The sequence below is a fragment of the Hydra vulgaris genome, chromosome 14 (genome assembly GCF_038396675.1).
Source record: "Hydra vulgaris chromosome 14, alternate assembly HydraT2T_AEP".
Lineage (NCBI taxonomy): Eukaryota > Metazoa > Cnidaria > Hydrozoa > Anthoathecata > Hydridae > Hydra > Hydra vulgaris.
Window position 1 is genome coordinate 42,632,079 of NC_088933.1, and position 27,782 is coordinate 42,659,860.

The 27,782-nt window shown below is 28.7% G+C and overlaps 2 protein-coding genes across 2 annotated transcripts; one reads left to right on the forward strand and one right to left on the reverse strand.

Annotated features, from left to right (window-relative positions):
• The first annotated feature begins 994 nt into the window (after positions 1-994).
• On the forward strand, positions 995-5,988 carry LOC136091252 (uncharacterized). Its single transcript, XM_065818579.1, has 3 exons — positions 995-1,231; positions 4,806-5,105; positions 5,236-5,988. The coding sequence occupies exons 1-3, from the start codon at positions 1,044-1,046 to the stop codon at positions 5,246-5,248; spliced, it is 501 nt and encodes a 166-aa protein (XP_065674651.1). The 5' UTR covers positions 995-1,043; the 3' UTR covers positions 5,249-5,988.
• Positions 5,989-21,473: 15,485 nt separating this feature from the next.
• Positions 21,474-23,380, reverse strand: LOC136073336 (uncharacterized). The gene has a single exon (XM_065818464.1). The coding sequence runs from the start codon at positions 22,854-22,856 to the stop codon at positions 21,510-21,512; it is 1,347 nt and encodes a 448-aa protein (XP_065674536.1). The 5' UTR covers positions 22,857-23,380; the 3' UTR covers positions 21,474-21,509.
• Positions 23,381-27,782: the final 4,402 nt, after the last annotated feature.

Consider the following 27,782-nt stretch of genomic DNA (forward strand, 5'->3'; position numbering starts at 1 on the left):
TTGTTAACTGAGTGCTGTGAGTATACAAAAACTTAGGGGTTCCTTCTAAAATTATATTATACTTGAATTCTATTATTGCATAAACTATTTGAATAAAATATTATTAAGTGTCACTTATACTGGTAAAAAAAAAAACAGGTCTGAATTATAGTTATTTATAACAACTTTTAAAACAAATAAAAAGTAAATAATAGTTTCTTATACTTTGAAGGATAATCACTCAATACAATTGAAGAAATAAATGTATATAAAAATACATTTGCTTGAAAAAAACTTATTTATATCTTTATATAGAAATGTTCAAAACATTTCCTCCTCTTTGAAATATCTCCTTAACTTTAATTAAATATCCTGCTTACCTGCTGTTAAGTATTATGGTTATATACTACAGCTTGCTGACTTTTTTATTTTAATGAACTGTAAATAGCTGTTAAACAATTTTATAAATATGTTGTTGAGTTTATTTGCATAATAGATTGATTATATGACATTAAATTCAAGAAAATGATTTAAAGTATATCATTAGTCTTAAAGAGATTACTGCTACACAAATGATCTTGTATAATCGAAAAACTGATTTCACTGGATATTTGGCAGCAATTAAATCTGCTCAAGGTATTTCTTGACTGGGGTGAAAAAGAAGGTTCACCATTAAATTATTTATTATCATATAAGCTCAGTCAAAACCATCTAGAGCTCTTATTTGGTGCTGTGAGATCTGCAGAAATGTTTAACAGCAATATCAATTGCCAACAATTCATATAAATAACTTAAGTAATTTAAAAAAAGCTAAAAATTTTTATCTTATTTAATAACATTTATTTTTAAAAAAGCAAGATATTATACAAACTTATTGTTTAGAATATATTTTGTTAAACAATAGAGAAATTTACGTAAATATGTAATATTGCCTCTTTTTTTTAAATTATTGGTAAAAATTGCTATTACCAGTGCACCAATCATATCACCTTATTTTAGGCATTTTTAACTGAAATTAAATAAATTTCCATGGCAAAATCATTTGTTAATACTTGTTTTTAAAAATGGCCGCAAATTTAAAGTTAGGAGATACTTTCCCTGATTTTCAAACTTGTATAAATGCAGTCAATAAGTCCGCTTTAACGAATTATCGTCCATTAAGGATAGACAGTAAAGAAACTATTGCTAGTCATAATAAAAAGTTAATTGGTGATAAGGCTATTGTCACAACAGAAGAGATATTCGCATGCAGGTTTTCTTTTTTTTTTTTTTTTTATTTGTTCTTTTTTTTTTTGTTTTAGATTGATTTTAGCGATTAAATGCCTGTCAGGAAAACCATTAAGTTAAATATGATTGGATTTTATTATTTAATACAGTTCTTTAATGCTTATAAAATATAAATTTCTGTCTATTGCCTTAAGTTTATTGATTCACAGCAAAATTCTTTGAACTTATTTATTGATAATAGTACTGAATGAATGAATAAATCACAACTTTTGCCTGCTCCATTATAACATTAGATTTAGTAAAAATATACTTTATATTTATTTAAATTTGCAGGACATTTTTTAAACTTTAATAATTCATCTTCAGCAAATGAACATTTTGAATGGTATTACATTGTGAGTAAAGAAGAAAAAATCTAAAAATTATTGTAGCTTTTTAAAGTAATGTAATTTAAAAAAGTTAAAAATTTTACCTAATGAATTAACCAATTGTATTTATTATTATTCTTGTGTATTTTATTATGACATTTCTAAAACATTAAAGATTATAGTCATTTCCCAAAGGAGATATCATCTCTAGTTTCATTAAACAAAACTACTTTTTGCTTGACTCATTTTGATCATTCATCAAAGTCTCATCCTTTTACTGTATTTGTCTCTACATGTTATAAAAACTTTTTTGTCTAGTTTTTTCCTCCTCACTTAATCTCTTTGGAACTCTATTTTTTCCCATCTTTCTGTTTTCCCGACTCATATAACCTACAATTTTTAATTTAAGTCCTTTGTCAATCATTTCCTTGCTCTTTAATTCTTTGTTTACGAATAACTCCTAACTTAGTAGTGGTTGCTTTCAGCCTTGTTGGAGTGAATCAGAATTATTTACAGAGTGAATTAGTATACTTTACATGTTCAATAACCACGAAGTTTAATTATTGTGTCATCCAAATTCACTTACATTGGAAATAAATACAATTTACGATATATAAGTATGTAGCGTGCATTTATTTTTTAACCGTGTGCTTAGTATTTGTTAACGTTGATCTAACTGATTAATTTGAATTTACATTTTGTAAACAACAAAAAATTTATATACTAATAAAGTGATTTCAATAATTTTTCTGCTAATAAATTATTAGCAAGAATATTTTTGTTAATTGTTTCTAATGTGCTTTTAAGGTCTAGAATTAGTTATATTACAAATTATTCAATTATAATTTAATTGTGTAGGTACAATAGGATTTTCAACGAACAGTAATGCAATAAATAGTTGAATACTTAATTCACCCTTTAGAGCAGGGATTAGAAAGTCTTTGCATGAATTTTTCAATATGCGTCATAAAGTCCATCAACACAAGTAGAATTAGAAGAGATAAAAACATGTCAAGTCATTGATGTCACTTTTGGAAGATACCTTTATGTATCCATTTGCCTGAGATGAAATTGCCAATGTTTATTAAATGCAAAAAAAACAGAAATTCTGCTTTGAAAACATCCTTTTGTGCCACTAAATCAATATTGGATCCATTAGGACCCCTTCCATTATCCATTAGGACCCCTTCCACTTTCATTAGCAGATTACATGGTTGGTCTAAAAAAACATCAAGAGTTTCTATCCTTCATAAGCTAGAAAAAGTCACAGAACCTTGGTCTGATGAACTTTTCCACTACGCTAGTTTGATTGATGGTATGGCTATTTTACAAGAACTGCAATTGACCAAAAGTTAAAACTGCAAACTGCAGCTTTAACTTTTGGTCAATTGGCTCAAAAGTTGTTGCAGATAATATTGAATCTAAGTGTTAATGCAGACCGCATAGATGTTGTACTTGATGCATGGAAAATTAAATTAAAGATGCAGAATAAAAAAAACGAGTATAAGCGGGTATTATAAATTCTGTAGTTTAAAAAAAGATCATCCAGTTAAACAATTGAACTTTCTTTCAGTTGGAAGAAATAAGAAAGAAATTATTGAGTTTCTTTTTAAGGAATGGGATACAAATAATTACTTTAGAACAGAAAAAAACCGTGACTTTTTATGTTACTGGTAAAAACAGATGTTATAAACTTTCTATATTAGGTATAGAATTAGTTGAGGAATTGCAAACAGTACAGTATGAAGCTAACACTAGAGTTCCTCTTTATATATTTTGTGTATTCTTAGCAGGTTTCATGAAGTTTGTAATTTGCTTGCCTGATACTGATGTATTTTTTATAGGTTTATCATTTTTAGAGCATATAAATGTAAGTATATTCTTCCATACAGGGACTAGAGATAAAGATAGAGTTATATCAGGTATATAGAGATATCCATGTTAACACGTTCTTTCAAGGCCTTCTTGGTTTGTATGCATATACATGTTGTGATACTGTCAGTGCATTTTCTGAGCTAGGAAAGGTTATGATTACAGACAAGATGTACATTGAGCTGTTTTGCAATGTGTGAGAAAATGTTAATAATGACGAGAAAACAATTTCAGAGCTGGGAGCATTCACTTGCCACTTGTATGGTGCGCAATGTGAAGACATAAATCATCTTCGATACAAAATGCACTGCTCAAAGAGAGGAAAGATTGATTGTGAAAGACTTCCACCTTGTAAAGCAAGCTTATATCAACACATTTTAAGAGCTAACTATCAATGCAAAATATGGAGATCAGCTCTTATAAATTACTCTGTAATTCCATCTCCAGAAGGACATGGGTGGGCTGTTCATACTGATGAAATTAATATTACCTGGATGAGCTGCAATCCTGTTCCGGATGAAGTGTGATTAATGCTTACTTTGTAGATAATGGAATTGCTTTCCTGCAACTGTAAACAAAAGTGCAAACAAGGTGATTGTTCTTACATAAACACTGGCTTATCATGCACAAATGCTTGCAATCTTAAAGGTGTGAAAATGTAGCTGTGAAAAGTGATGATGAGTTATCTGATTTTGATACTGACTCCAGCAAATCATATTTGGATCATATTGGTATTCTCTAAGTAGTGTTTATAAATTATAATGTAGTATTTATAAATTATTCTATGTAGTACTTATAAAAATTTTCTCCTATAATTTGTTGTTGTATTTCTAAAAATTATTCACTTTTGTTGTTGTATTTCTAAAAATTATTCAATTTTGGTAAAAGTTGCTAACAACACAGTCAGGTTACGTACCGATTTTCTTTTTATACTTACCGATTTTCAATTTTTTAATAATTTGTTATCCTTGATTAATACGTAAATTTGAAATTTGGCTAAAATATAGTACCAGATTCAAGTTCGTTATCTTAAAAGCAGGTTGTATACTAATTTTGGTATTAATACCTGTAATTTAAAAATATGTCCGTATTTGGGCGTTTAATGATTTTTTTGGGCTCCTTTTAGAGCCCAAAAAATCATTTAGCTAAAAAAAGAAGGAGTTCACCACCTGTCTTTTGTTTTTACATAAAATAATGGTTTTATAAAGTCCTACATTACATGGTGCCAAAAAAAAATCTCAAAATTTAGCTAATCCCTTGGTCTATATAAGATTTCTATATAATTTTAAATTTTTTTTATACAAAAATACCATTAAGTAGTTGTATTATATTTTTTTGTAATTTTTTATTTTTTTATAGATGGCATACACCAAAAACCAAATCTTGTCATATCCCATCAAAAAATGTATCATCTGTTTCTTTTGCACCTGTTAAGGAAAGAGTACTAACTCATACTCAGCGATACCAGACAGTAATGACATATTTACAACCAATAGCTTCAATTCTTGCAGATCTTCCTCCTTCAAGTTTTGTTAATGCATTGGAATGGGTTAAGACTTTGGAAGATCACAGCCGCACCACTCAATGGATGTCAACAAACCCAAATATCCAAAGTAGTGGCTTAACATGTTTTGATTTGAAAGAACTCTTCCAAAATTGGTAATAGATTTTATTTCTTCGAATGTGTTTTATTTGGTTTAAATAAAAAGAAATAATGTAATATAGTAATACAAAAGTAATAAATATTTTTAAATATAAAAGTTAATTGTTGTAAATATTTTTATAAAAGTATTTCAAGATGAGGTAATGGGGCTTGATGAAGAAGAAGAACGATTTGACTTTTTAATTCATCAGAAAGAGGTAGAGCAATGCAAAGAAGAACCAAATGAGCATTAAGTTCAAGGAAAAGAAATTGACCAAATCAACAAAAACGAAATTCCAACAAAGTTATTTACCCAGCCAACTCTTTTATTAAAAACTATTGTCAAAAAATTTTCAGGTAGACCATTAAACTTAAAGCAGCGGCTCTTTTACCATGCACCTAAAAGGTATGAAAAGTTGCGTCCAATAGATTGGCAAATTATAAGTTTGCAATGGCTAGTGTCCGATCACGATGCTAATAAAGCAATAAATTTTTGTTCAAAGTTATCAACTACATCATTAAAATCAGTCATTGATATGCGAGCTGCTGATCCTAGAGTCAATATTCAACAGTTTTTAACAATTTTTTGATGATTCGGCATGGATGGTATTGGAAAACCAAGTCAAAAATTTAAACATAAGTCGATGTTGCGCTCTCATCAGGAAGATGATTCAGCACAGAAAGATGATCTAGCAACGATTACTGTTGGTAAAAAAAAAAAAAATCGTTTACTTCAATGCGATAGATGTTTATCATGGAACCACTTTGGTTGTTTGGGTGTTGAGCAAAAACCAATAAGTAGTTGGTTTTGTGGGGAATGCCGTGCTTAATATTTAGTCATTTTTTAGTTATTATATCAGGGTGATCTTTTTATTATTTGTGTAAGTTTTTTATATTAAACTTGGTATTTTTGTTTATTTTTTTTTTTGTTATGTAAAACTAAATTATTATAAATTTAACGTTTAAGTTAAATTTATAATAATTTAATTAAGTTTATTTAACGAAATAAATTTAAGTTTATTTAACGAAAACCATAATCAAAAGTAAAATATAGTAAACTAGTACTTGTTTTTTTAATGTGACCGTTGCTTTTATTTATACACTAATATATACCAAATATTTTATTAGATTTTGACAAGTTGTCTCTTTAATATATTGATGTTTATACGTAGCACATAATTATGTTTTATCAATTTTTATTTATTCTATTATATGATTCAGATAAATACTTTTCTCTTATACTTTGTAATCTAATTGATTTGAGTCTGGATGAGGTGACACCATACCCGTTCCCACACCATAGATAGGCATTCACAAATTTTAAACGGTATTTTTTAAGGACTGCGGAAGTTAAAGCCATATTAATGTTTTTAACGATATCCCTAAAATTCAAAAATTTCCGATGCTGTATTTTAACTATAGTATATTTAATACTATGAAAACTTAAAATTATAATAAATAGATAAAATTTGCAGTAATAAACAAATCTGACTAATTAAGTCTTACTAACCACAGCTTACTAGTTGTGCAAATATAGAAATGTAAAAGTATAGATAAAACAAAACTGAATCGGTGAAAAGAAGAACAGTACTAGTTCAATATTTTCATTAATAATATAATCAGGTAATCAATCTTTAAGTTTTAAACAGTTATAGTTTATAAACTATTTATCAATCTACTTTATGGCAAAAAATAATAAAAGAAAGAAGGACTAGTATTATTTTTATAGTACATAGAGAGATCGACATAAGTTAAAATAAATTATGAAAAAAAGTGCAAATAACAAAAAATGGACTAGTATTGGTCTTCTTCCCACCAATTCAATAAAAAACGCTTGATTCTAACTGGGATTATCTTTTCCGGATATGTACGTAATTCCGGATATTTCTTTTAACTTTTTAGTTAATGTTCTTAAAGAACAGAGCAATAATAAATTGGTAAAAACACTTATACATTAATTATCATGTGTGTGTATATATATATATATATATATATATATATATATATATATATATATATATATATATATATATATATATATATATATATATATATATATGGCGTGAAGTTCTGATTAAAGGCTTATTCTCGGTACTCGGAGATAAGACCGTAAGGATTTCTTGGGGGACCTAAATAATATATATATATAAAAATCTATCATAAAAATCACATTGCGTAAGTAAAGAAACACTTGCACATTTTTGATTACCAAGAGTTTTCGAAGAATCTTTTCTCGCAAAGTTTGAGATTTCTGATAAGAAAACTTTGTATTTCTCGTTAATATAATTTCGTTAATATAGCAGCCTTAAATTAGTCCGTATCATTTTTATCGTAGGAAATTGATACTAAGTTAGACGATTCTTGTCTATGAGATAATTACTGGGGTTAAAAAAAACAGAATCTATGGCAACACTATTGCTCATGTGTTTTTTAAAAGTTATTTAGGAGTGAACGGTCTCATCACAGAAAATTGCAAAAAAGGATTTAACCAGAAAGTTTTCCTTACCAATGTTGCATATATTGCGAAAGCTGGCCTCAAACCACGGAACGTGGCAGAGCTCTTATGGTGGTCTTATGGTTTTAAAAGTCCTAAAATCTAAAAAAAAAAATTTATAAATATATTAATTTTTATTCCAAACTTATCCTAGATAAATATTGACGGGTTCGACCAAAATTTAGTGCAACTCGAACTTAGCTAAATGACACCACAAATACGAATGAAGTCGTTATCAGAGTTAAAACTTCGTATTCAACGCAAAAATTATCCAATAACCCTAATTTAAAAGATGTTGCGTCTCCGTGGCATAATCTTTTGATTAAATTAGACATTATTTCAGACATTATTCGCCTTATTTGCTCCTGTCCAACCTATAGCAGTTGGGATATAGCCTTCAGTTATAATGTAAAAAAGAAAAAAGTACTTTCTCTTGAAGAGTTTGTGAATGGAGGTACTGATCCTACACTAAAGGACTTTAATGGTATTTCGCAAAATAGACAAAGGTCTGTTTGTAATTATTAGAGTTTTTGGATTCATGAACATGGTCCACAAATAGCCCAGCAACATTTCATCACACACAGGATGAAACTACTAAAGTTTATAAACCTGTTGCTTAAGTGGCATTGAAAAAAGCAGCAGTTGAACTGAAGGAGATGACTGAAACATCAGATGTAGCTTTATCAGGTTGTGTCATGGCAGAGGAGAGGGTTTTTGAGATATACTGAATGGAGATACAAATATAAAACCCTAACCCTGTTAAAAGAAAGGGTTTTAAAGATTGTGATCACCTACAATTTTTGTGTATTTTTAACTTCAAGGGTTCGTAAAATGTATATCAAAGTACAATTGCAATATTAGTTATATTTTATTGATAAAACATGTTTCCTTAATAGTAAAATAATATTTTAAAATCAATATACACACATTTTAACAAATAATTACTCTTTTCGGTTGCAAGACATAAAAAATAATAATATTTTGTCATTCCTCCTTGAAATGACTTTAACTATTCGGTCTGGCATATTTTTACTACAGTTTATTGTTGCTGTCTTATTTTTTTCAGCGTGGTGCCAATGATAGAGTAATTTTTCAATAAAATCTCTTTAGTTTGTTGAACCCTCGGAAGAGATTTCCTTCTTGAGAATGTTACACAAATTCTCAGTTGGATTCAGGTAAAGAGAGTTCCCTGGCCAATCTAAAACAGGGATATCTTTTGTTTTAAGAAAGTTTGTGATCTATTTAGCTTTATGGCATGCAGCACTATTATGCATAAACGTAAATGTATTGTTGTTTGGAAACCATTCTTGTATTTGGGGGATAAGTTGGCTCTCCATAACCTCTTGATACTGTATTTGGCTCATCATCCCATTGATAATATAAAGTCTTCCCGTGCCTTTACTACTGATAACTGACCACACCATAACTTTAGTTGGATGTTAAACAGTTTGTTCATTGCAATCTGGGTGATATTTTTTGTTTGGTTTTCTTCGGACGAAGGTGGCTTTGTCCAACAAGATCTCAAAAGTTGATTCGTCTGAAAAACACACATGAAAAAATTATCATAGTGTGGTTGTAATTAAGTATATGTCAAAATTTAAACACTTTTTTAACAATATTTCATTCAAAATTGATAAACTTACACGTTCCCAATCTCCAATAGTCATATACTTATGATTTTTTACCCGTTGCAATCTACTTTTACAACATACTTATGATTTTTTGCCCATTGCAATTTCTTCTTTATCATTGTTGGAGTTAACTCCATTAAAAATCATCCCTCTTGCTGTCAAAACTTGTTCAAGAGTCTGGAATACAAGCTTCGGAGCGCACAGTGAGGAGACGGCTGGCTGAAGTTGGTTTAAAATCACACTTACCGTACCCATGCTTATTTTTTATTGAAAGTTTCAATTACAACCTATTACACTAAAAATATTAATAAAATGGTACGATATGATAATTCTTGCTATTTATAGTGAATTTATAAAATGTATTAAAATAATAAAACTTTTTTTACTCAAAAAAAAATCAACCACGTTTTTTTTTAAATTGACAAAAATTCACATTGTTGATTTAAAACACACCTAATTTGGTCATGATTATAAAGAAATTTTCTTTTCTATTTTATTCCATAGATGTCAGTATTGTATAATAAGTTAGTAATAATAATGTACTCACCTTAAAATTACTTTGAAAACATAATATGTGGAAAAACTGAGGTGATCACAATATTGTGGCAAGGGACTGTAAAATACTTATCCAAATTAATTGAAATTTTGAAGAAGTGTTTATCCTTATATGAAGGGTGTCTCGAATTGATATTGTGCTATTTGGACGATGAGAACATGTTTAAATTTTTTGGGGGATAAATATTTTTTCCTACAATTTTTTACTTTTAGTATTTTAGCTGTGAAATTCTCTTTCCAAAAAAAACATGGTTCTAATCAAGCGTTCAGCTTCACAGTTACAATATAGTATAAAAAAGGGTACTATCAGTGGTATAATGTTAAATTTTTTTTGTTATCTTCTTTATTAAAAAAGAAAAAATTTTTAATCAAAATATTTTTTAACTGACTTATATACTTTCTAAAGTTGACCAAAGTTGATCAATACATTTTTGAAATCAGACTTTAGTCAGAAATTTTATATCGAATTTAGAAATAAGAATGCCATGATTAAGCAACTAAATCGACTTTTAGTCTATTAGTAGGAAATCCATAATTGATTGACTCTCAATATTTTCAAAGTCAACTATTTTCTTTTATTTTAGTTAAGTCACTTAATTACAGTTTTGATTATAAGTGACTTTTAGTTGATTTAATCAAATTCAATTACAACACTAGTTAATATTGCAAAATAAAAATAACTACATATAATTGAACTTTTTAATGGAATCATACTCTTTTATGAAACTATATAAGCAGAAATAAAGTTTTACAAAAAATTTTTTAAAATATAAATAAAAGTCTCTTTTTAAACGTAAAGGATTTTCTAAACTATCAAGTTCTTCTTGTTTTCATTAAATCATCGGCTGTTGCTTGAGTTAGTTTCTTATTTTACATGCCATCAATTTCAACGTTTCCTTTTGAATTTACAGTTGATAATGCTTTTACTTTTTTGGGACTTTAAAACGCAACTTAATATCACATTCTAGATGATGTTACAGATTTTAATATTTCTCTAGTAATTGGAATAACTGGATCATTTTTTTGCTTTGATGATATGTGATTGTTTACAATTCTTAAGAAAATCTTCATTAAATTTATCTATTAAATTCTTCAATTAAAGTCTATCAAACTAAGCATTTATATTAGAACCATCCACACTGATATGTATGGTATGCATAAATTTTATATTAAGCTTAACTTTCACGAGAAACTCAAGGAAATGTTCTTACAACTTTTCAGCAAAAAAAAAAAACATACTATGATAAATCCACAGAATGCAACTTTAATGCAGCTAATTTTTTAGATCAATATTGTACATACCTATTGCGTTTAATAAATTGTTGCATTCTAGAACCGTTAAACTTAAACTTGAAGAGTTTAGTTCAAGTCCTATAACAACAACTTTAATATAACAACTAGTGATGTGCGAGATTCGAAACTTCGAATGCGAATTCGAAACTGACTTTTAGTTTTAGTTCGAATCGAACTTTTGTTTTAGTTTCGAACAATTCGAATTTTCGAAGTATAGTATCTTTAATTCAAAGCGAATCCAAAGTTAATCGAATTTTATCGTTTAAAAGTGAAAGAAAAAAGTTATACAGTTCCACAATGGCGGATGGTAACGATGGTAATTGTCGAAGTATTGTCTGGGAATTTTTTAGTAGACAAAAAACGAATGGTAATAGAATTATAGGCATTTGCAAAATAGGAACATGCAAGTTACCTGTTCAGTGTCCAACTGGACCATAGCACCATAGCTGCCAGGCTACACAGTATTTGCACAGAGAGCAAAAGCGATTAGGAAAGGTAGAACGAGAACTGATAATCAATATTGCTACCAGGTGGAACTCGGATTACTTTATGCTGAAGAGATTATGCGAAGAAAAAGATGCTATATCTGCAGAGCTAGCAATAAGTGAAAAAATTGATAACTTGACTAATGCAGACTGGAAGCTTGCTGAAGGCTATCACACAATTCTTGCTCCATTTGAACAAGCAAGTAAAGAATTGTGTGGCAAGAACTACCCAACGTTGAATATGAAAATTCCGGCTTTGCATGGTTTAAATCAGCAATTGCAGCGAATCATCAATGATCCTTCACATAAGGTTTGTGGTGTTGTGTACTTATTGCTCAAAAATTAAAGTTAAAACTATACCGACGTTTTCCGCAATTCATATCAGCTTTGCCTGATGCAGCATGTACATTTCTTGATCCACGCTACAAATCCATCTTCTTCTTCTGAACAACAGCAAGCTACTGTTGTAGACAGTCTTCATCAGTACTCTAAGGAATTCCGATATCGTGGCGGTACTGGTGTTGGTGAAAGTGGACATTGTGCTTTGAGCGATCATGACACGAACTTAATTCAAGGTACAATTCCAAAACTATTACGTTTTATGTTACGTGATTAATACAGATTAAGACTTGATGGTAATGGTAATGGCCTGCAGTTCAGATTTAACTTTCAGATTTACTGCATTGTGGTTTAATTTAATTACTGATGAATAATAAAACAATAATGCATAGGTTTTCATTTCTGTTTGCTATTTTAGTTTTGCATCTATTTATATTATATAATACTTTGTAGGAACATCTGCTAGTGCTGGTGCTCCCGCTCCTGCTTTTGGGAGTGCTGGTCCTGGTTCAGGTCCTGGTCGGACATCAGCTGCAGCCTCCAAGCCAAGTAGTTAATGGGATGACTTCGACAGCATGCTTACAACAGCAACTGCGAATAGGATGCTGCCAGTTGATGATGCAGCTTCTGTGCAAGAAGAGGTCAGAATGTATATGATTGAACCTTCTATTGGAAGGAACGCCAATGTACTTGATTGGTGGAAAGTTAATCATCACCGTCTGCCGAAACTCTTAAGAATAGCAAGGGCACTATTGGCTATTCCAGCAACTTCTGTAAATTCGGAGAGATTGAACTCGGCGTCTGGTAACATTGTTACAAGAAGGCGATGTAATCTACTCTCTGAGCATGTGGCTGAACTAACTTTTATTCACGAAAATTTGTAGTATAGCACATAGCAGTAGCGTACCGAAGCAAGACTGCCCTGCCAGCCACAGACAGTATAGTACACTGTAGATTAAGGTCTCGGACTTTCTGGAACAATTGCCTATGCATGTACTACTACTTTACATAACTGTATAGCATTTGCATTCATTATAGCATTGTACTTCTACTTGTATTGTATTATCTGTTAAACTATAACTGTACTAGTCCTAGTCTTTATTCTATGCACTGCATTGCAAGTACTTGACTTGATTTTTTTTAACTTGAATTATTACACATTGTAATTGTATTGTATGATACTAGTCTCATTTGATTTCATTCACTTTTATTTGACTCTAGAGACTAGTCTGTGTTGCTTAGTATTTTGTTTACATTATAAAACTGCAATATGATTGGTTATTAAATATAAAATGTATGGTGTTTCATTTCTGTTCTGTGTTCTGTCACACACTATAAATTATTACTATTTAAATACCAAATTTCAATATCAGTGCAGCGTACTTTCGAATCGAATCTAATTCGAACGAAAGTGGCTTAGTTTCGTTTCGAATCGTTTCGAATCGTTTCGAACTTGAAATCTTAGTTTCGCACATCACTAATAAAAACATTCCAGACTGAATGGTGCATTAGGACTTTGTTTTGCTTTGTTTGAGTCCTTTGGCAATTTTTGAATATGAAAACATCTTGATTGATCAAGTCAAAAGAATTATTAGATTCAACATAATTAAAACCATGAAGGTTTCAGCTTTTTAAAACCTCTTTCTTAACTGTGTAATAAACCATTAAAGCTGTTAGCAAAATATCTACCTTTATCTTTATTGTCCTTACTTTCTTTAAACAAAGACATATAAAGTTTGATAATTACATTACTACTTAGTGTCTTTGCTCTATTTCCACTGACTTTAAAGAAGATTTTCTGACATAACTTGCAATATGCAGAATAATGATCACCATAAAATACTTGGATCCAGTTAAATCAGACTCTTGCAATTTAGTATATTTTATTTTTTTCTTAGATATCTTAAAAATATAAATAAATAGTCGAGTTTTTGAAAATTTAATGAAGAAATTTAAAAACTTTTGCACAGTTTTTTATATTTTAAATTGTGATCATTGAAAGACATTTACAAATTTAACAAAGATTTACAACTACATATTTCATAATATATCTACTCTCTATATCATTATAAATAACACATTTTAATAATAATATTAATAATCAAATCAAATCAAAAATATATTTATCTGTGTAATTATTACTCTTATAGAAACCAACTTATTTGTACAACTTAAACGTATAACATAAATTCAGAATTCAATTCAAAAAAAAACATAAGCAGAACGGAATAGTCACGTGTTTAAAATATCCGTGTGATAAAATTATCGCAATATGATTGGCGCACTGGTAATAGCAATATTCGATGGCTTATTGTCAGTGCATCTGCACTATTAATAGACTTTACGGTCAAAAGTATCATAGCAACGTTGTAGCGAGTAAGACTTTTTTAATTTTATTTTTGGTGTCCAAAGACGTCTTTACGGTCTTATCACTGAACACTGCGGAAGCACATTTGAAAGGAAATTTACGCTCCCTTCCTTACCGATGTTGTAAAACTTGCCCAGAGGTGGCGTTGAACAACGGATCTCTAGTTTCCGAGGCAAGCACGGCAACCGCTGAGCTACGCACAGTGGAGTATTTATGGTAAAAAGTTGATCAACATTATTTTATGGCTTTTAACAATTAGATAAACAATTAAAAGCAGTTTGAAATCATAATATAATATTTAAAATAATTGTGCAGGTTTTTTTTTACTCAAAACACACTTTTGCATATAAACCATACAAAAAGAAGTTTAAAAAAAAAATTAAAAAAAAAACTAAACAACAATATAAACTGTTAAACTTCAATTAAAACATTAAATGCCTTAAGAGTAAAAATGTTTAAAAAAAGTGATGCAAATACAAACAATTTAAACAAAAGGAAATATATAAATACACATACTATAAAGGTGAAATAAACCCTACTATAAAGGTAAAAACAACATAAAATAAAAAAGTATACTTAAAAAACGACAAAAAATAAACATTAGTCTGATTCATTTTCGCTAGATGCCTCCTCTTCATATTGTTGTAGTTTGTTCAATGTTTCTGGTTGCAAGAACTCTAATGCTTCACTTGAAATAGCATTTCTTTTATTCTTGAGCCTCTTTCTGACACTGCTCAACAAAGGATCGGAATTTATCAGAAGTCTGTTTATGATATCCCTATAACAAATTTCTCTTGAAAATTTCCTCGAAAAATTCTGTCTATAATCACGGTGCTTGTTTCGAGCCTCAGCCGCCTCTTCCGATAATCGACCAATAGGCAATATAGCTTGATCAATTATTGTGGCACCATGTTTCAATATCTTGTGCATTGTAGGAGTCATTGGATACCATCCATAAATTTCAACATAAAGTTCTGCTGTCAGTTCTGCAAACTTTTCAAATTTTTTGATATTTATTTTATATCCACTTGACAAGGTTTCCAAAATGATACTACAATTTTTAATAAGTCCAATGTTAACTCATGTAATGCAGGATGAGGTTTGAGGATCTGAGAAAAATCTTCTTGATGTATTGCTATCATTAGTATTCCCAAAACCTGCAGTTGGAATATCCACCAGCAGCCCCATTTTCTCTTTGAATTTTTTTTGAATGTTTTTTTTTTGTTTCAGCTACAATTATTTTATCATCTTGTGTTCTCGCTTGCCATTTTTTTATGGGAATGTGGTATGATAAATGTAGTAAAGATTCGAAAAACGTAATCCTTGTATGCAATATCAATAAACCAAATTTAAGGGCATCTGGATTACCTATTTTTTTTATGGTTAAATTATTAAAGTCTTTTGATGTTAGTCCACATATATAGCACCTCATAATAGATGTCGTGTTGGTTGCAGCATTGCATACTTTTGCATCAACCATTGTAAATGCCAAGGTATGCTTTATATGTATAATACCACCTAAAAACTTCGATATTTCAGTTTTTTTTAAGTTTTTTATTTGATCTTCTACATAGCAGATTTCTTCATTTGTTATGTCTTTAGTTTCATGGATAAAACGAATTCGAATTGGGCGACAATATCTTGTAGCAGAGGGCACAGGGTTTTGCCAAATAATCTTCTGGCTACCAATATGACATATAAGCCGTAGAGGCACAAATGAACTTTGAAAAATGTTAGAGTCACTATCTGTACTTTTTGGAATTTTTGTTTAAATGTTTGCTGCTGTGAGCCATCACAACCCCATTTTGATAACATTTCTAAATTGCTTCTTTCTTCTTCGTTTAAGATTTCCAAAACTTCATCTTAATATTCACACAAGCGTCTAGTTGTGTGGTCTAGAATATCTTGTAGTTTAATTTCACAACATTTTTCTGAAACTCTCATTGACTCTTGTGGAGGATACATTGTTTTTTTTTGATTCTTTCAAAAGCGAATAACAAGGATAAATATTTTTATTAGCTGCATGAATTATTTCATATTGTCTCCTTGTCATATTGGCTTCCACAGAAATTGATAAGGCTTCCGATGATGTGTGTTTTTTTATAACATTCGTCTGAATGGAATTGAAGTTTTCTCTATATTTGTTTGCCTTTTCCGGTGAGCAGCTAATATCTTTCATTATTCTAGACGCATCACAATGTCTTGCATCACGCTGACTCATTTGGGCAGCACAGGTTAGTTGTGCATGAGATAAAGTCTCTCAAAGCTTTTGTTCTACGTCTCTTGCTTGGCGAACTCAACAACTTAAAATCTTTTGATGGTAGACCAGGCCTTTTTATTATACAGGTGGGTAAACTTATAATAGCATTGAGCTATAGTCATTGTGCTTCAAAAAACGTTCTTATATGTAGTTAGCAGCTATCCATTTTTGTTTAAAATGAAACTTGAAAGTATTTAAGGCGTTTTTTAATGAACTTTGTTCATTTTCAGTACATTTTGTAATAATTTTGAGATGATCTTCTAAAAACACAAACTTGTCATCAATTTTTTTCTTTGGGCATTGTTTCATAACATCGTAGAGTTCTTTTCTAGTCATCTCTTTCACCATTAGTTGGGATTCTGAAAAAAATGAAATAAGTTTTTATTCAAAAGACAACGTTTTTGTCGTATTATTTAATCAAAATAAAATTTTTAAAAATGGAAGATTTATGTAGAACATTTTATTTTAAAAATGCTAACTAGAATAACTAGAATAAAATTCGGCTTAATTCATATACGAAAACAATTTTGAAAATTGTATTTACAAAAAAAAATCTAACAATTTTAGTCTCGAATATATATTTAAAAAAATCTCACTTTGTTAAGTAAAATGAAGAAACTATACATTTATTTTGTATGTACATACCTTCTTATTCAACGTTCATCGTGATTTATTAAAGGTTTTACAGCATAAAAGCTTAAATAATACTTTTAAAAGTTGTGTTTGACAGGAAGCGTAAAAAACAAATACTATGAGCTCACGCGAAGTCCGAGTTTAAACTTTTTTTATACCTGGAAGGGGGAGTGGGCAACACTAAAATTGTTGTTTAGTGATGTACCTTTATAAATCTTTCATGATCTATAGTTAATAGTATACTTTTACAAAATTTTTGTAAAAGACTTTTGATCGACTATTACTTTGAAATGCTCCACTTACGGCTTAAACGCACTTATTTAAACTTAGCGGTGGACTTAAGATTTCCAAATCATTAGTTGTTTATTTTTATTGCTAACTTTATTTTTAAATAGTTTAATTTAGGAAAAAAAATTTTCCATACCTTTTGCCTTTCATAAATCAATAACGTCTTTAAAATCAAGACAAAATTGTAAAATACTGCAAATATTTATATCAAATCTTTTTATATGCAATTTTACAGTTTTCAGTAATTTGTCGGTCAATTTAACAAATATTGACAAATACAGCAATGAACATCAATATGCATAGCAAATAACAGGAAAAAAACTTTGAAAACATATGATCGTAGAAACTACTTATAGTTGTAATAAAAAAACTCAAAAAAATGTCAAAAAAAGTGTTTTTCAAAGGAGGCTTTTTCAAACTTTGTATGATCTGCTTCACAATATTTTACAGTTAAAAGTTTTACCTATTAATTATAAAATAATTTATCTTTTTTTTGAAAATTTCCAAAATTTCCGAAAATTTTGTAACCCATATAATTAGCGTAAACTCATATATGCAGTAATTAGCGGCTCTTATCTAATTAAAACGCTATTAAATTTCGTGCGTTTTTAAGATATTATTTTTACGCATGAATTTATCTGTGACGCAAATTTTTATGATATAATAATGAAATTTAATTTTTTATAAAGAAAAATATGTTAGGTAGAAATCCATTTCATTTTTGATTTAAAAACAATTGATAGAAACATTTATTTTTGAATTTATTTAAAGAAACCATTTGCGTGTAAATTCAATACAGTTGCGCCAACTAAAACAAAATGCTGTTAGACCAACTGCAACTTCAATGCAGTTGGGCCAATTAATACAAAGTAAAGTTGGTCTAACTTCAAATTTCAATACAATTGCTTCAATTATTGCAAAATGTAATTGGTACAACTGCAAATCCAATGCAGTTTCGCCAACTAATGCAAAGTGCAGCTGGCCCAATTGCAAATCTAATGAAGTTCGGCCAACTAAAGTGAAATGCTGTTGGCCCAACTGCGAATCAAATGCAGTTGCAACTGTAAATCCAATTCAGCTTGGTCAACAAACGCAAAATGCTGTCGGCCCAACAATAATGGCTGCTTAAGTTCTATAGTTATTTTACTAGTTACTAACAATAAATTATTTAACAAATTTTTTTCTTCACATTCCTTCTCAATCCATTATATTTATACTAAAAAGTTAACAGTATTTTTTCTCAATCCATTATGTTTACATTAAAAAGTTAACAGTATTCCTTCTCAATCAATTATATGTAGGCAAAAGATCAATAAAAACTCGGTAAAACAATTTCAAAATCTTTTAAGATACAACATGACGTTAACAACGCATATGATCCATTTTTAAATCAATTTTGCAAGCAATATAATCAAGCAATTCCCGAAATAAAAATTATTGTAAAAACCAAAACTGTTTTAACTCCATGGATATCTAACGGTTCACTATAATCTTCAAAAAGAAAGCAAAAGTTATATGATAAGTACTTGAAAAAAAAACTTATAAAAACGAAATAACATATGAAAATTATAAAAATATATTTGAAAAAACAAAAACAAACTCATAAAAGCTTTCTTATGCAAAAGTATAAAGTAAAGCCACCGGAAACACTAACAAAAAATGGAGTGTAATTATAGAAATAATCGGAAAAAATAATTATGCAAGAAACATTCTGCCAAAAAAAAATAACAATTGATAAATACAAAATTTATGATAAATCAATTATTGCTGAAAAACTAAACAGCTTATTTATTAATGCTGGTACAATTTTGACATTAAAAATTCCTATGAATTCAACACCATTTGAATCTTATTTAAAAAATTACAATAACGTTATGGATGAAACTATTTTAAAACAAATTGAACTGCAAACCGTTTTTTTTTACCTTAAAACTAACATAAGTGCTGGATTTGATAAAATTAACGTTAATGTTGTAAAATCAGTATATAATATAATGGAACCCTCGTTATTTCACAAATATTTAATCTTTTATATAGAACAGGTATTGTCCCTGAAAAGCTAAAAATTGCACGAATCACGCCAATATTTAAGTCTAGAGATGACTCAAATATCTCTAATTATAGGCCTATATTACCTTGTTTTTCAAAATTACTCGAGAGAATAATGAGAAATTGTCTTTTTAATCACTAATCAGAAACAACATGTTGTATTCAAAACAATTTGGTTTCAAAAAAAGATTCAACGAAACATACAGTGGTTGAACTAGTCAATCATAAATCAAGTGCATTCAGTAGTAACTACTTTATCTTAGGAGTTTTCATTGATCTGTCAAATGCTTTCGATACCGTTAATCATAATATACTACTAAAAAACTTGAACACTATGGAGTAAAAAATAACAATTTACTTTGGTTAAAAAATTATTTGACCAATCGAAAATAATTTATAGTGTATGAACAAAAACGAACATTCCCGTCTGCCGTAACTTATGGGGTTCCCCAGGGCTCGATTTTAGGACCGCTGTTGTTCCTAGTGTACATTTAAGTTTAGCAACAGGCCTATTAAATTTTATTCTTTTTGCAGATGACTCCAATCTTTTTTATTCCCACAGAGATATTAATAAACTATTTGAAACAACAAACGAACAATTATCGAAAGTTAATAAGTGGTTTATAAGTAATAAACTTTGTCTAAATGTGGATAAAACCAAGTTTATTTTGTTCCACAAAGTGAATAAATTGAAAAATATTCCCATCAAATTGCCTAATCTAATAATCAATAGCACTAACATTAAAAGAGAAAACTTAGTAAACTTTCCAGGCGTAATCTTAAATAAACATTTTCGTTGGAGTTTATATATAAAAAGTATTGAAAATAAAATATCAAAAAATTTAGCAATGATATATAAGACTAAATCATTTTTAAACAATAATTCTTTAAAAAGTTTATATTTCTCTTTTATTCATTGTTATTTAATTTATTGCAATATTGCATGGGCCAGTACAAACCATACAAATTTAAAAAATTGTACTGTAAACAAAAACAAAATTGCAGAACAGTTTTGTGAGCTGGTAGAACTATACCTTGTGAGATCTTCTGCATATACTTGAAGCATTAAATATTTATAAAATCAACATACACCAAGTTTTAATGTTCATCTATAAAACAAATATAGAATTATCTCCTAAAATATTTCAATCCTATTTTGACAAAATATTTCATAAATATTCAACAAAATTTTTAAATAACAACTTTGTTGTCCCAAAATATAATTCAAAACTAACTTCATATTCAGTTCTTTATCATGGACCTTACTTGTGGAAAATGTTTCCTAAGATTGTAAATATACATAAAACTAGTATAGAGCAGTTTAAAAATGAATTAAAACAGACATTCTTACTTATGGATTTTAATATATCCAATCTTAAATATTTTTTAAAATTGAAACTCAAATACAAAAAAATAACTAATACAAAAATTATGTCACTGAGTGTATTAACATTTTTTTTTCATTACCTTAACTATGGTATTACCTCTATGGTGTTTTCTAATTTATTTACGTTATTTTTATGAAGTATATTTATTTATGTTATTTCTATGGTGTATATTAATTTATTTACTTTTTTTTTTAAATCTTAGTTTAAATTTTTAAGTTTTAAGCAAATGATAATATCTTATTTATTTTTTCTTATTCACTTGATCTTACTCTTTCCTTAAATTTCGATTCTTTAATATTTTTATAAAATAGCAACCAATTGTTATTTATTTTACTTTTATATTTTTTTTAATAAATAGTTTGTTAACTATAGATATTTAAATATTACGGTTTTTGTAAATACGTGAGAATTGGGCTCGGTGAAAAGGCTAAATAAGTCTTCTTCTTGCCCTGCCAATATTTATTTTTATTTATATGCTTTGAAACTGTATATATTATTAAATGGAAAAAAATAAACAATAAATTGCTAAAACAGTTATTCCTTTTTGTTTGGCAATTTTATAGAATGCGAAACTTCATAAAACAACTCTCATTATGCAAAGCTTTTAGAATATTTTTATACAATATTTTCATAGTAACTTAAAACAAATAGTTACGAAACGTTCGGTGCATAATGTAATAATGTTCAATTTCCTCTAATGTTTTGCCTTTAGTTTCAGGTACAATAAAATAAATTAACGGAATACTTATTAAATAAATGCCAGATAAGAGCCAAAACGAATACTTTTCATTTTCTATCAACCAATCAGTAATCAAGTACCTTACGTTGTTTAACAACCAATAGGCAGATATAGCAATGCTACCAAAAGTTCCTCTAGCGCGTGGGGGAAATATTTCTGAGAAAATTATCCAAGGTAACGGTCCCCATGATAAAGTGAAAACAATACCATAAAATACTGTAGTGTATAGTGTAGAGCCATTAAAACTATGCTTTATCTGGTAATAAACTGCAATAATAATGCTATACAGAAATAAAAAAGCGCTTCCAGAAATAAGTAGGGGTCTTCTGCGGAATGCATGTACTAAAATGCATCCAAGTAGTGCAAGTAGAGTCTGCAACAGCAAAAAGAGTGGCAATGCAACTACTTTTGCTTCTAACAATTTTTGAAAATTAAAAGAATATTGGTGATAAATGAATTGCTGAACAAAACACAACAAACTTCCTATAAAAAGAGGTCGAAACAATCCCAGTGAACGATAATCATTAACAGATATTATCTGCTGATGTTGTACACTTATTTGAATGTCAACACATTGATCTTCTGCATCATGCAATTCTCCGCTTAGCCAAAATAAGTTTTTAAGCGCTTCATCCCGGCGATTTTGTGTTAAAAGCCATCTTGGCGTTTCCGGCATAAGAATCAATAAAAAGCCTAATAAACAAAACAAAATTCCAATAATATCATTAAAATATAAATGACTCGAAAGTTTGAATTCAATAACTAACAATAAACTTGCTCCAAAAATTAAAGCGTTATTACACATTACTCCCATTAGCCCGCGTAAGTATGGAGATGATATCTCAGCAATATATATAGGGACCACAAGGGAAGTCATTCCAACCCCGATTCCATAGTATATGGCTCCGATATAACAAAATATTGTGGAGGTATCTTTTAAAAAAATTGACATTTGCCAACTAAGAAGCGCAAATATATAACTAAGAAGATAAAATACTAATGCCAGAAATATAGTAAACTTTCTTCCAATTATGTCAATAAATTTTCCCGAAAGCAAGCTTCCAACAAACGCACTTGTAAAACGCGAATGTTGAAAATTTGCATTATTCTTATGCACGAATAGCAAACCATTGCCGAAAAGTACAAATAATGTCGATGCAACTAAAACTGCTGATAAAGTACGTACTATTACTTTTTTTTGTTGTCTTTGTTCACCTAACAAGTCTGTTTGCGAAGATTCAATCATTTCGTAAAGTGAAATCAAAAACGTGTACTGTAAGATTTTCTTTTTACTATATCTATTTTACTTAAAACATCTTATATACTAATTAGGTATCTAATAAACAATATTGGTTTTGCAACATTTAATTAAAAAAATATTTAATGAAGTTTGGATAAATAGATTTTAGAAATCAGTTAAGTTATCTACGACAAAAATTATTTTTAAGTCTCATTAAAAAAAGTTAGCTGCTTCTCCATTATTCGTTTGATCTCAAATTTTACCGAACAAATGTCTCCGTTTTGGAGAATTTATTCCGACTAAGAATAATGATAAAATAAACAAAAACCTTCAGCACTAATGTGATCAGATGTAATTAATTCATAACCTTCAGAACTGGATTTAATTAAGATATTTGAATCTAAAATCTTGAATCAACATTCTTCGACGTTGTAAAGGCTCTTCTAATCTTCTTGACCACGGCTGCAACAAACTATTCCAGAAACATTCAATTTATACATTAAAAAAAATTACAAGCGCTTTTCGTTTAACTAAATGTCAATAAATAACATGTTCAATAATTAGTTTATAAACAACTCTTTAATAAAAATCTGTTTAAGCAATAATAATCGTAACAATGGTGCCATGAAACACTTCAAAGACCAATATTTACACTAAGAATTAAAATTGTATTATCTTTAATCATGTCATAAACCTCACCTATAATACTTTTTACGCTAATTATCAATTGTGTGACTTACGAAAACAACAAAAATCTGTTTTAAATTCTCCTTAAAATTTATATAAATAAATATATAAACCAACAGACATCTAAATTTTAGACAGCACAAACATAACTAAAAACGAGTCTTGGAAAAAAACAAAAGTAATCACATTAAAGAGAAAAGTAGTTTGAACCTCTCAGCAAGTTTTCAAGTACTCACAAAGATGTTGGAAAAAATAATTTAATGATAATTAATATACTCTTTTGCAATAAAAGTTATAAACAAGATTATTAATTATACTAATGAAATCGCAAATGTAACTATACCTGTTTCTCCGTTTTTTTTTAAATAATAAAATGTATAACAGAGTGTAAGCATATATTTTTATTATTATTTTTTGTTTTTATTAAACACCCTCTGTAAATGTGTTTACAAGGTGAAAATACATAAAAATAGTTTAAGATATATAAAGAGAGAATAAAGTATATCACTTGGGAATGTTTTCTTCAAGAGTATTTTTAAAAATTGTTCGCTGTTGCTTTGCATTCCAACATTGAATTACCTGGACTAAAATTTGATAAGTATCTTCAGGAATTATATTTTCTGAAATATTAATTTTCACTTTCTTTTTATCCTGAATTAAGTTTTTCATATTTATTATATAGTTAACTATAAATAACTTTATAAAAATCAGTTACGTTTTAAGAACAACAAGTCGATAAACATCGTATTCTTTAAATAACTTTAATGAAACTTTCAAAAATATAAATCTTACATTTGGTGTTTTGATTGATTTATCAAAAGATTTTGAGCTGTCAACGATAAAAAAATTTTGTTAAAAAGTTTGGATGCCATCGCATACAAATCTCTCTAACCGAAAGAAATTCGCATTTAATAAAGTTTTCTATCATTAAAGTTATTAAACACAATGTATTGTGTCCCACAAGAATCCATGGTATAATGAATTTTTTTCATAATATACATTAATATTCGTCACAAAGCGTTCAATTTGAATTTGTGTTATCTGCAAAATTTTTGTTAACAACACAAACTTTTGCAGACAACTTGTTAAAGTATATAAAAATATGAAAATACATTTTAATAATATGATCAGAGAGCTCAAAAAAATATCTTCAAATACTGATATGGACACTTTCCTCTTTGAACTATAAAAAAAAAATACTGCTTATAAATATGTCTAATCTCTTTATTAATAATGACATCCAAAAAAGTGAACAAAAGAAAATAGTATTACAATTATTGAAAGTTTCTGAAGCACAAAAAAATTAAGAAGAAGAATAGAAACTGAAGCAAAAGAAAAAATGTCAATGAAGGCCTTCTTTTACTTCAATGTCAGAATCAAGTTTAAAGTAGTTTTGCTTGGAAAACAGATTTGCTATAACTAAACTAATAAAACTATGTGCAAACTTTTTAAAGAAAATTAAATTATTTAGGTTTAAAAGCCTGCCAGTCTAAAAATCTAAATTAATTGTGGGAATGAAAGTGTCTGAAGTGAGTCAAACAATGGCGCAATAATGATGTAAACTTCTGGAGATCGGTAAGTTGTTATTATTTTATCACGAATGTTGAACTGAGTTTTTATATAAAATAAAAAAAGACCAGTATATATTTTTCGAATGTTTTGTTCTTCTGTTTTTGTCAGGTTTACTTCAAAAATGAAAGCACATTTAAATCGGGTGATGCTAAAAGAAGATAAGTCACATTGAAAATTGAACTAATAATGATTTCGACGTTTTAAGAATAGGTTTCAACTAATAATGACAAAATTAGACATTTCAGAAGCTTGGTTATAACAGTAACTGCAATCGATTGAAGAGCTGTTCATGCAAGAAGGAGTTGAGTCACTGACTTATAAAAATTCTTCTTTTGTCGTCTGCAAACGTAGCTACTCACTGACCGCAACAAATGATATGAGGCAGTTGTTGTTTTTGTTTATTTTGTTGTACTGTATTGCATATCCTAAATAGAAATTAACTTTATGTTTTGTGTTCTTAGTCATATTATTATACTGTACTGTATAGCTTAACCTAAATAGGAATTAACTTGTATATTAACTTAAAGTATTTTATGTTTTTAGTCTAACGTTATACAATACATGTGTGAAAGATGAAAATAAATTCGGATGAAAGTTTCTTGATAAAAAGCCAAAAGAAAAAAGAAAAACAAATTCAAGACTTCTGAAGAAAAATATTATAAAGGTTGCCAGAATAAAAGGTAAAGAATCTATTAACAACAGGTTGAAATTTGTAATAAAACGCAGTGTAAAAGCAGTAACTGTTTTTCAATCTGCAAAAGGAACAGGCAACTTGAGACTATTAATAAAAAGGATTAAGTGAATATATTAAAAACATTGCTTCCTTTAAGTATCACTTTATGGTGGGTTCTAATCAAATGCAGGTGGTTTTTACAACTTTTTTAAGTTTACATGCTGTTACAAAAAACGAATTGAAAGTTAGCGAGTTTTGCTAATGTTTAGGAAAAACCCCGTGGATAAAAAAAACGTCATATAAAACAAGTATTACCTGAAGAAACCAAAAATTTTAGAAGACATTACATTGAAAGATTTCCAACTAAGGAATGTCACCATATTGGAAAGCCTATATGCTACCTAGCTGCCACTATAATGTTAAAACTATGTATAGGTTGTTTAAAGAAAAATACTTTTTAATAAATTTGATGGAACGAAGTTTTTCAACTACTTTAATGAAAATTGTAATCTTTCCTTTAGAAAATTTTGTTAATATTAATAAAAGTAACATGGCACACGTTTTTGATAATCACGAAGGCATATGATGCAAAGGTCTAAATGTAGGTCGTAGCTTAAAACGGCATTTTACCGCACTCCACTTATTCTCAGATAATTGTTGGGGCTAAATAAAAAGCATTCATTATCTAGGCTACTCTTGGTCATAAATAAATTAAAGAAATTTGATAAGATTGAGCAATTCTACCCAATAGTAGAGCAACTCTTTCTACCGTGTGATATGGATTTTTTTAACCAAATGTTAGTAAGTTTAAGAGGACAAAAAGCATTACTTTTCAATAAGCACATATATGTACTGCACATATCATCAAAAACTTCCATCTAAGGTTATTGGCTAACCTTTCTTTAATGGCTGATTAATATCATAATTATGATATTAATCAGTCATTAAAGATAATGAATCGTTACTTTTTCTTTAGACAGGTTTTCCTAAACTTTGTTATTGTTACATGTTCTCCAATTCAAGAAGCATACCATGCAGGAAAAGTACCAATAAAAATTGAATAAATGGCAGACATAAAGAAACTACACTCTAAATTTTGAGAAAAGTTGAGTTTGAAGACTTTTATGCTGAAAACTATTTGTGGTCAACAACCGAAGTGGTTGAAGTTGAAAATGATAACTAAGTTGTTGTTTCTTCTGTTGCTTATCTAAGACTAAAGAGATTTATTTAAAGACACTTTTAAAGTTAGTTCTTTATATATAGGAGTGTTGATTTTTTGGCGTTTTCAGTATATAACATTATTTTAAAACACATCTGTCTGTCTTTTTATTCAAATTATGCTAAAAAAGAATAATTCAAACAACTTTAATGTTTTTTCATTTGAAACCATTGTAAATGTCTTAATCAAGTGTGTTTCATGATAACTAGGATAATAAAGAATTTTCATATACGAAATTTCATATACGAAAAATTACATCTCTTAAAATAAAAATCTAATCGCAAAGTAAACTGAACTTTTAGAAAATATCATTCATGTGTAATACAGAACCGTCTTTCGATAATTTCCGATATTCATCGAAATTAACCAGATCAATGATATTGTTGCTTACATGTTGAAATTGGTAATCATTGACATCCATTGCATTGGCCGAAGTAATACTGTCATCACTGTTAAAATTCTGCAATATTAAAAAGAAATTCACGGAAGTACTTAAAATAAATTTAATTATTATAGAAACAAATAAATTAGCAAAATAATAAAATACACTAATATTTTTTTACCATGCTACTGTTTTTGGAAAACATATATCGCTTTAAATTGTAGCATGTGCCCTCTTACAGAAGCAACTTAAATCTCGATACAAAGCATTAAACTTTCTGTCTGTGTTAGCTGATACAATTTAATAGTGCCAATAGCCTTTAATGTTTTGGAACATTTTGAGTCAAAAGAAGTAATTTTGGATCCCTCAATATAGTAAAACTTTATTAATGAATGCCCA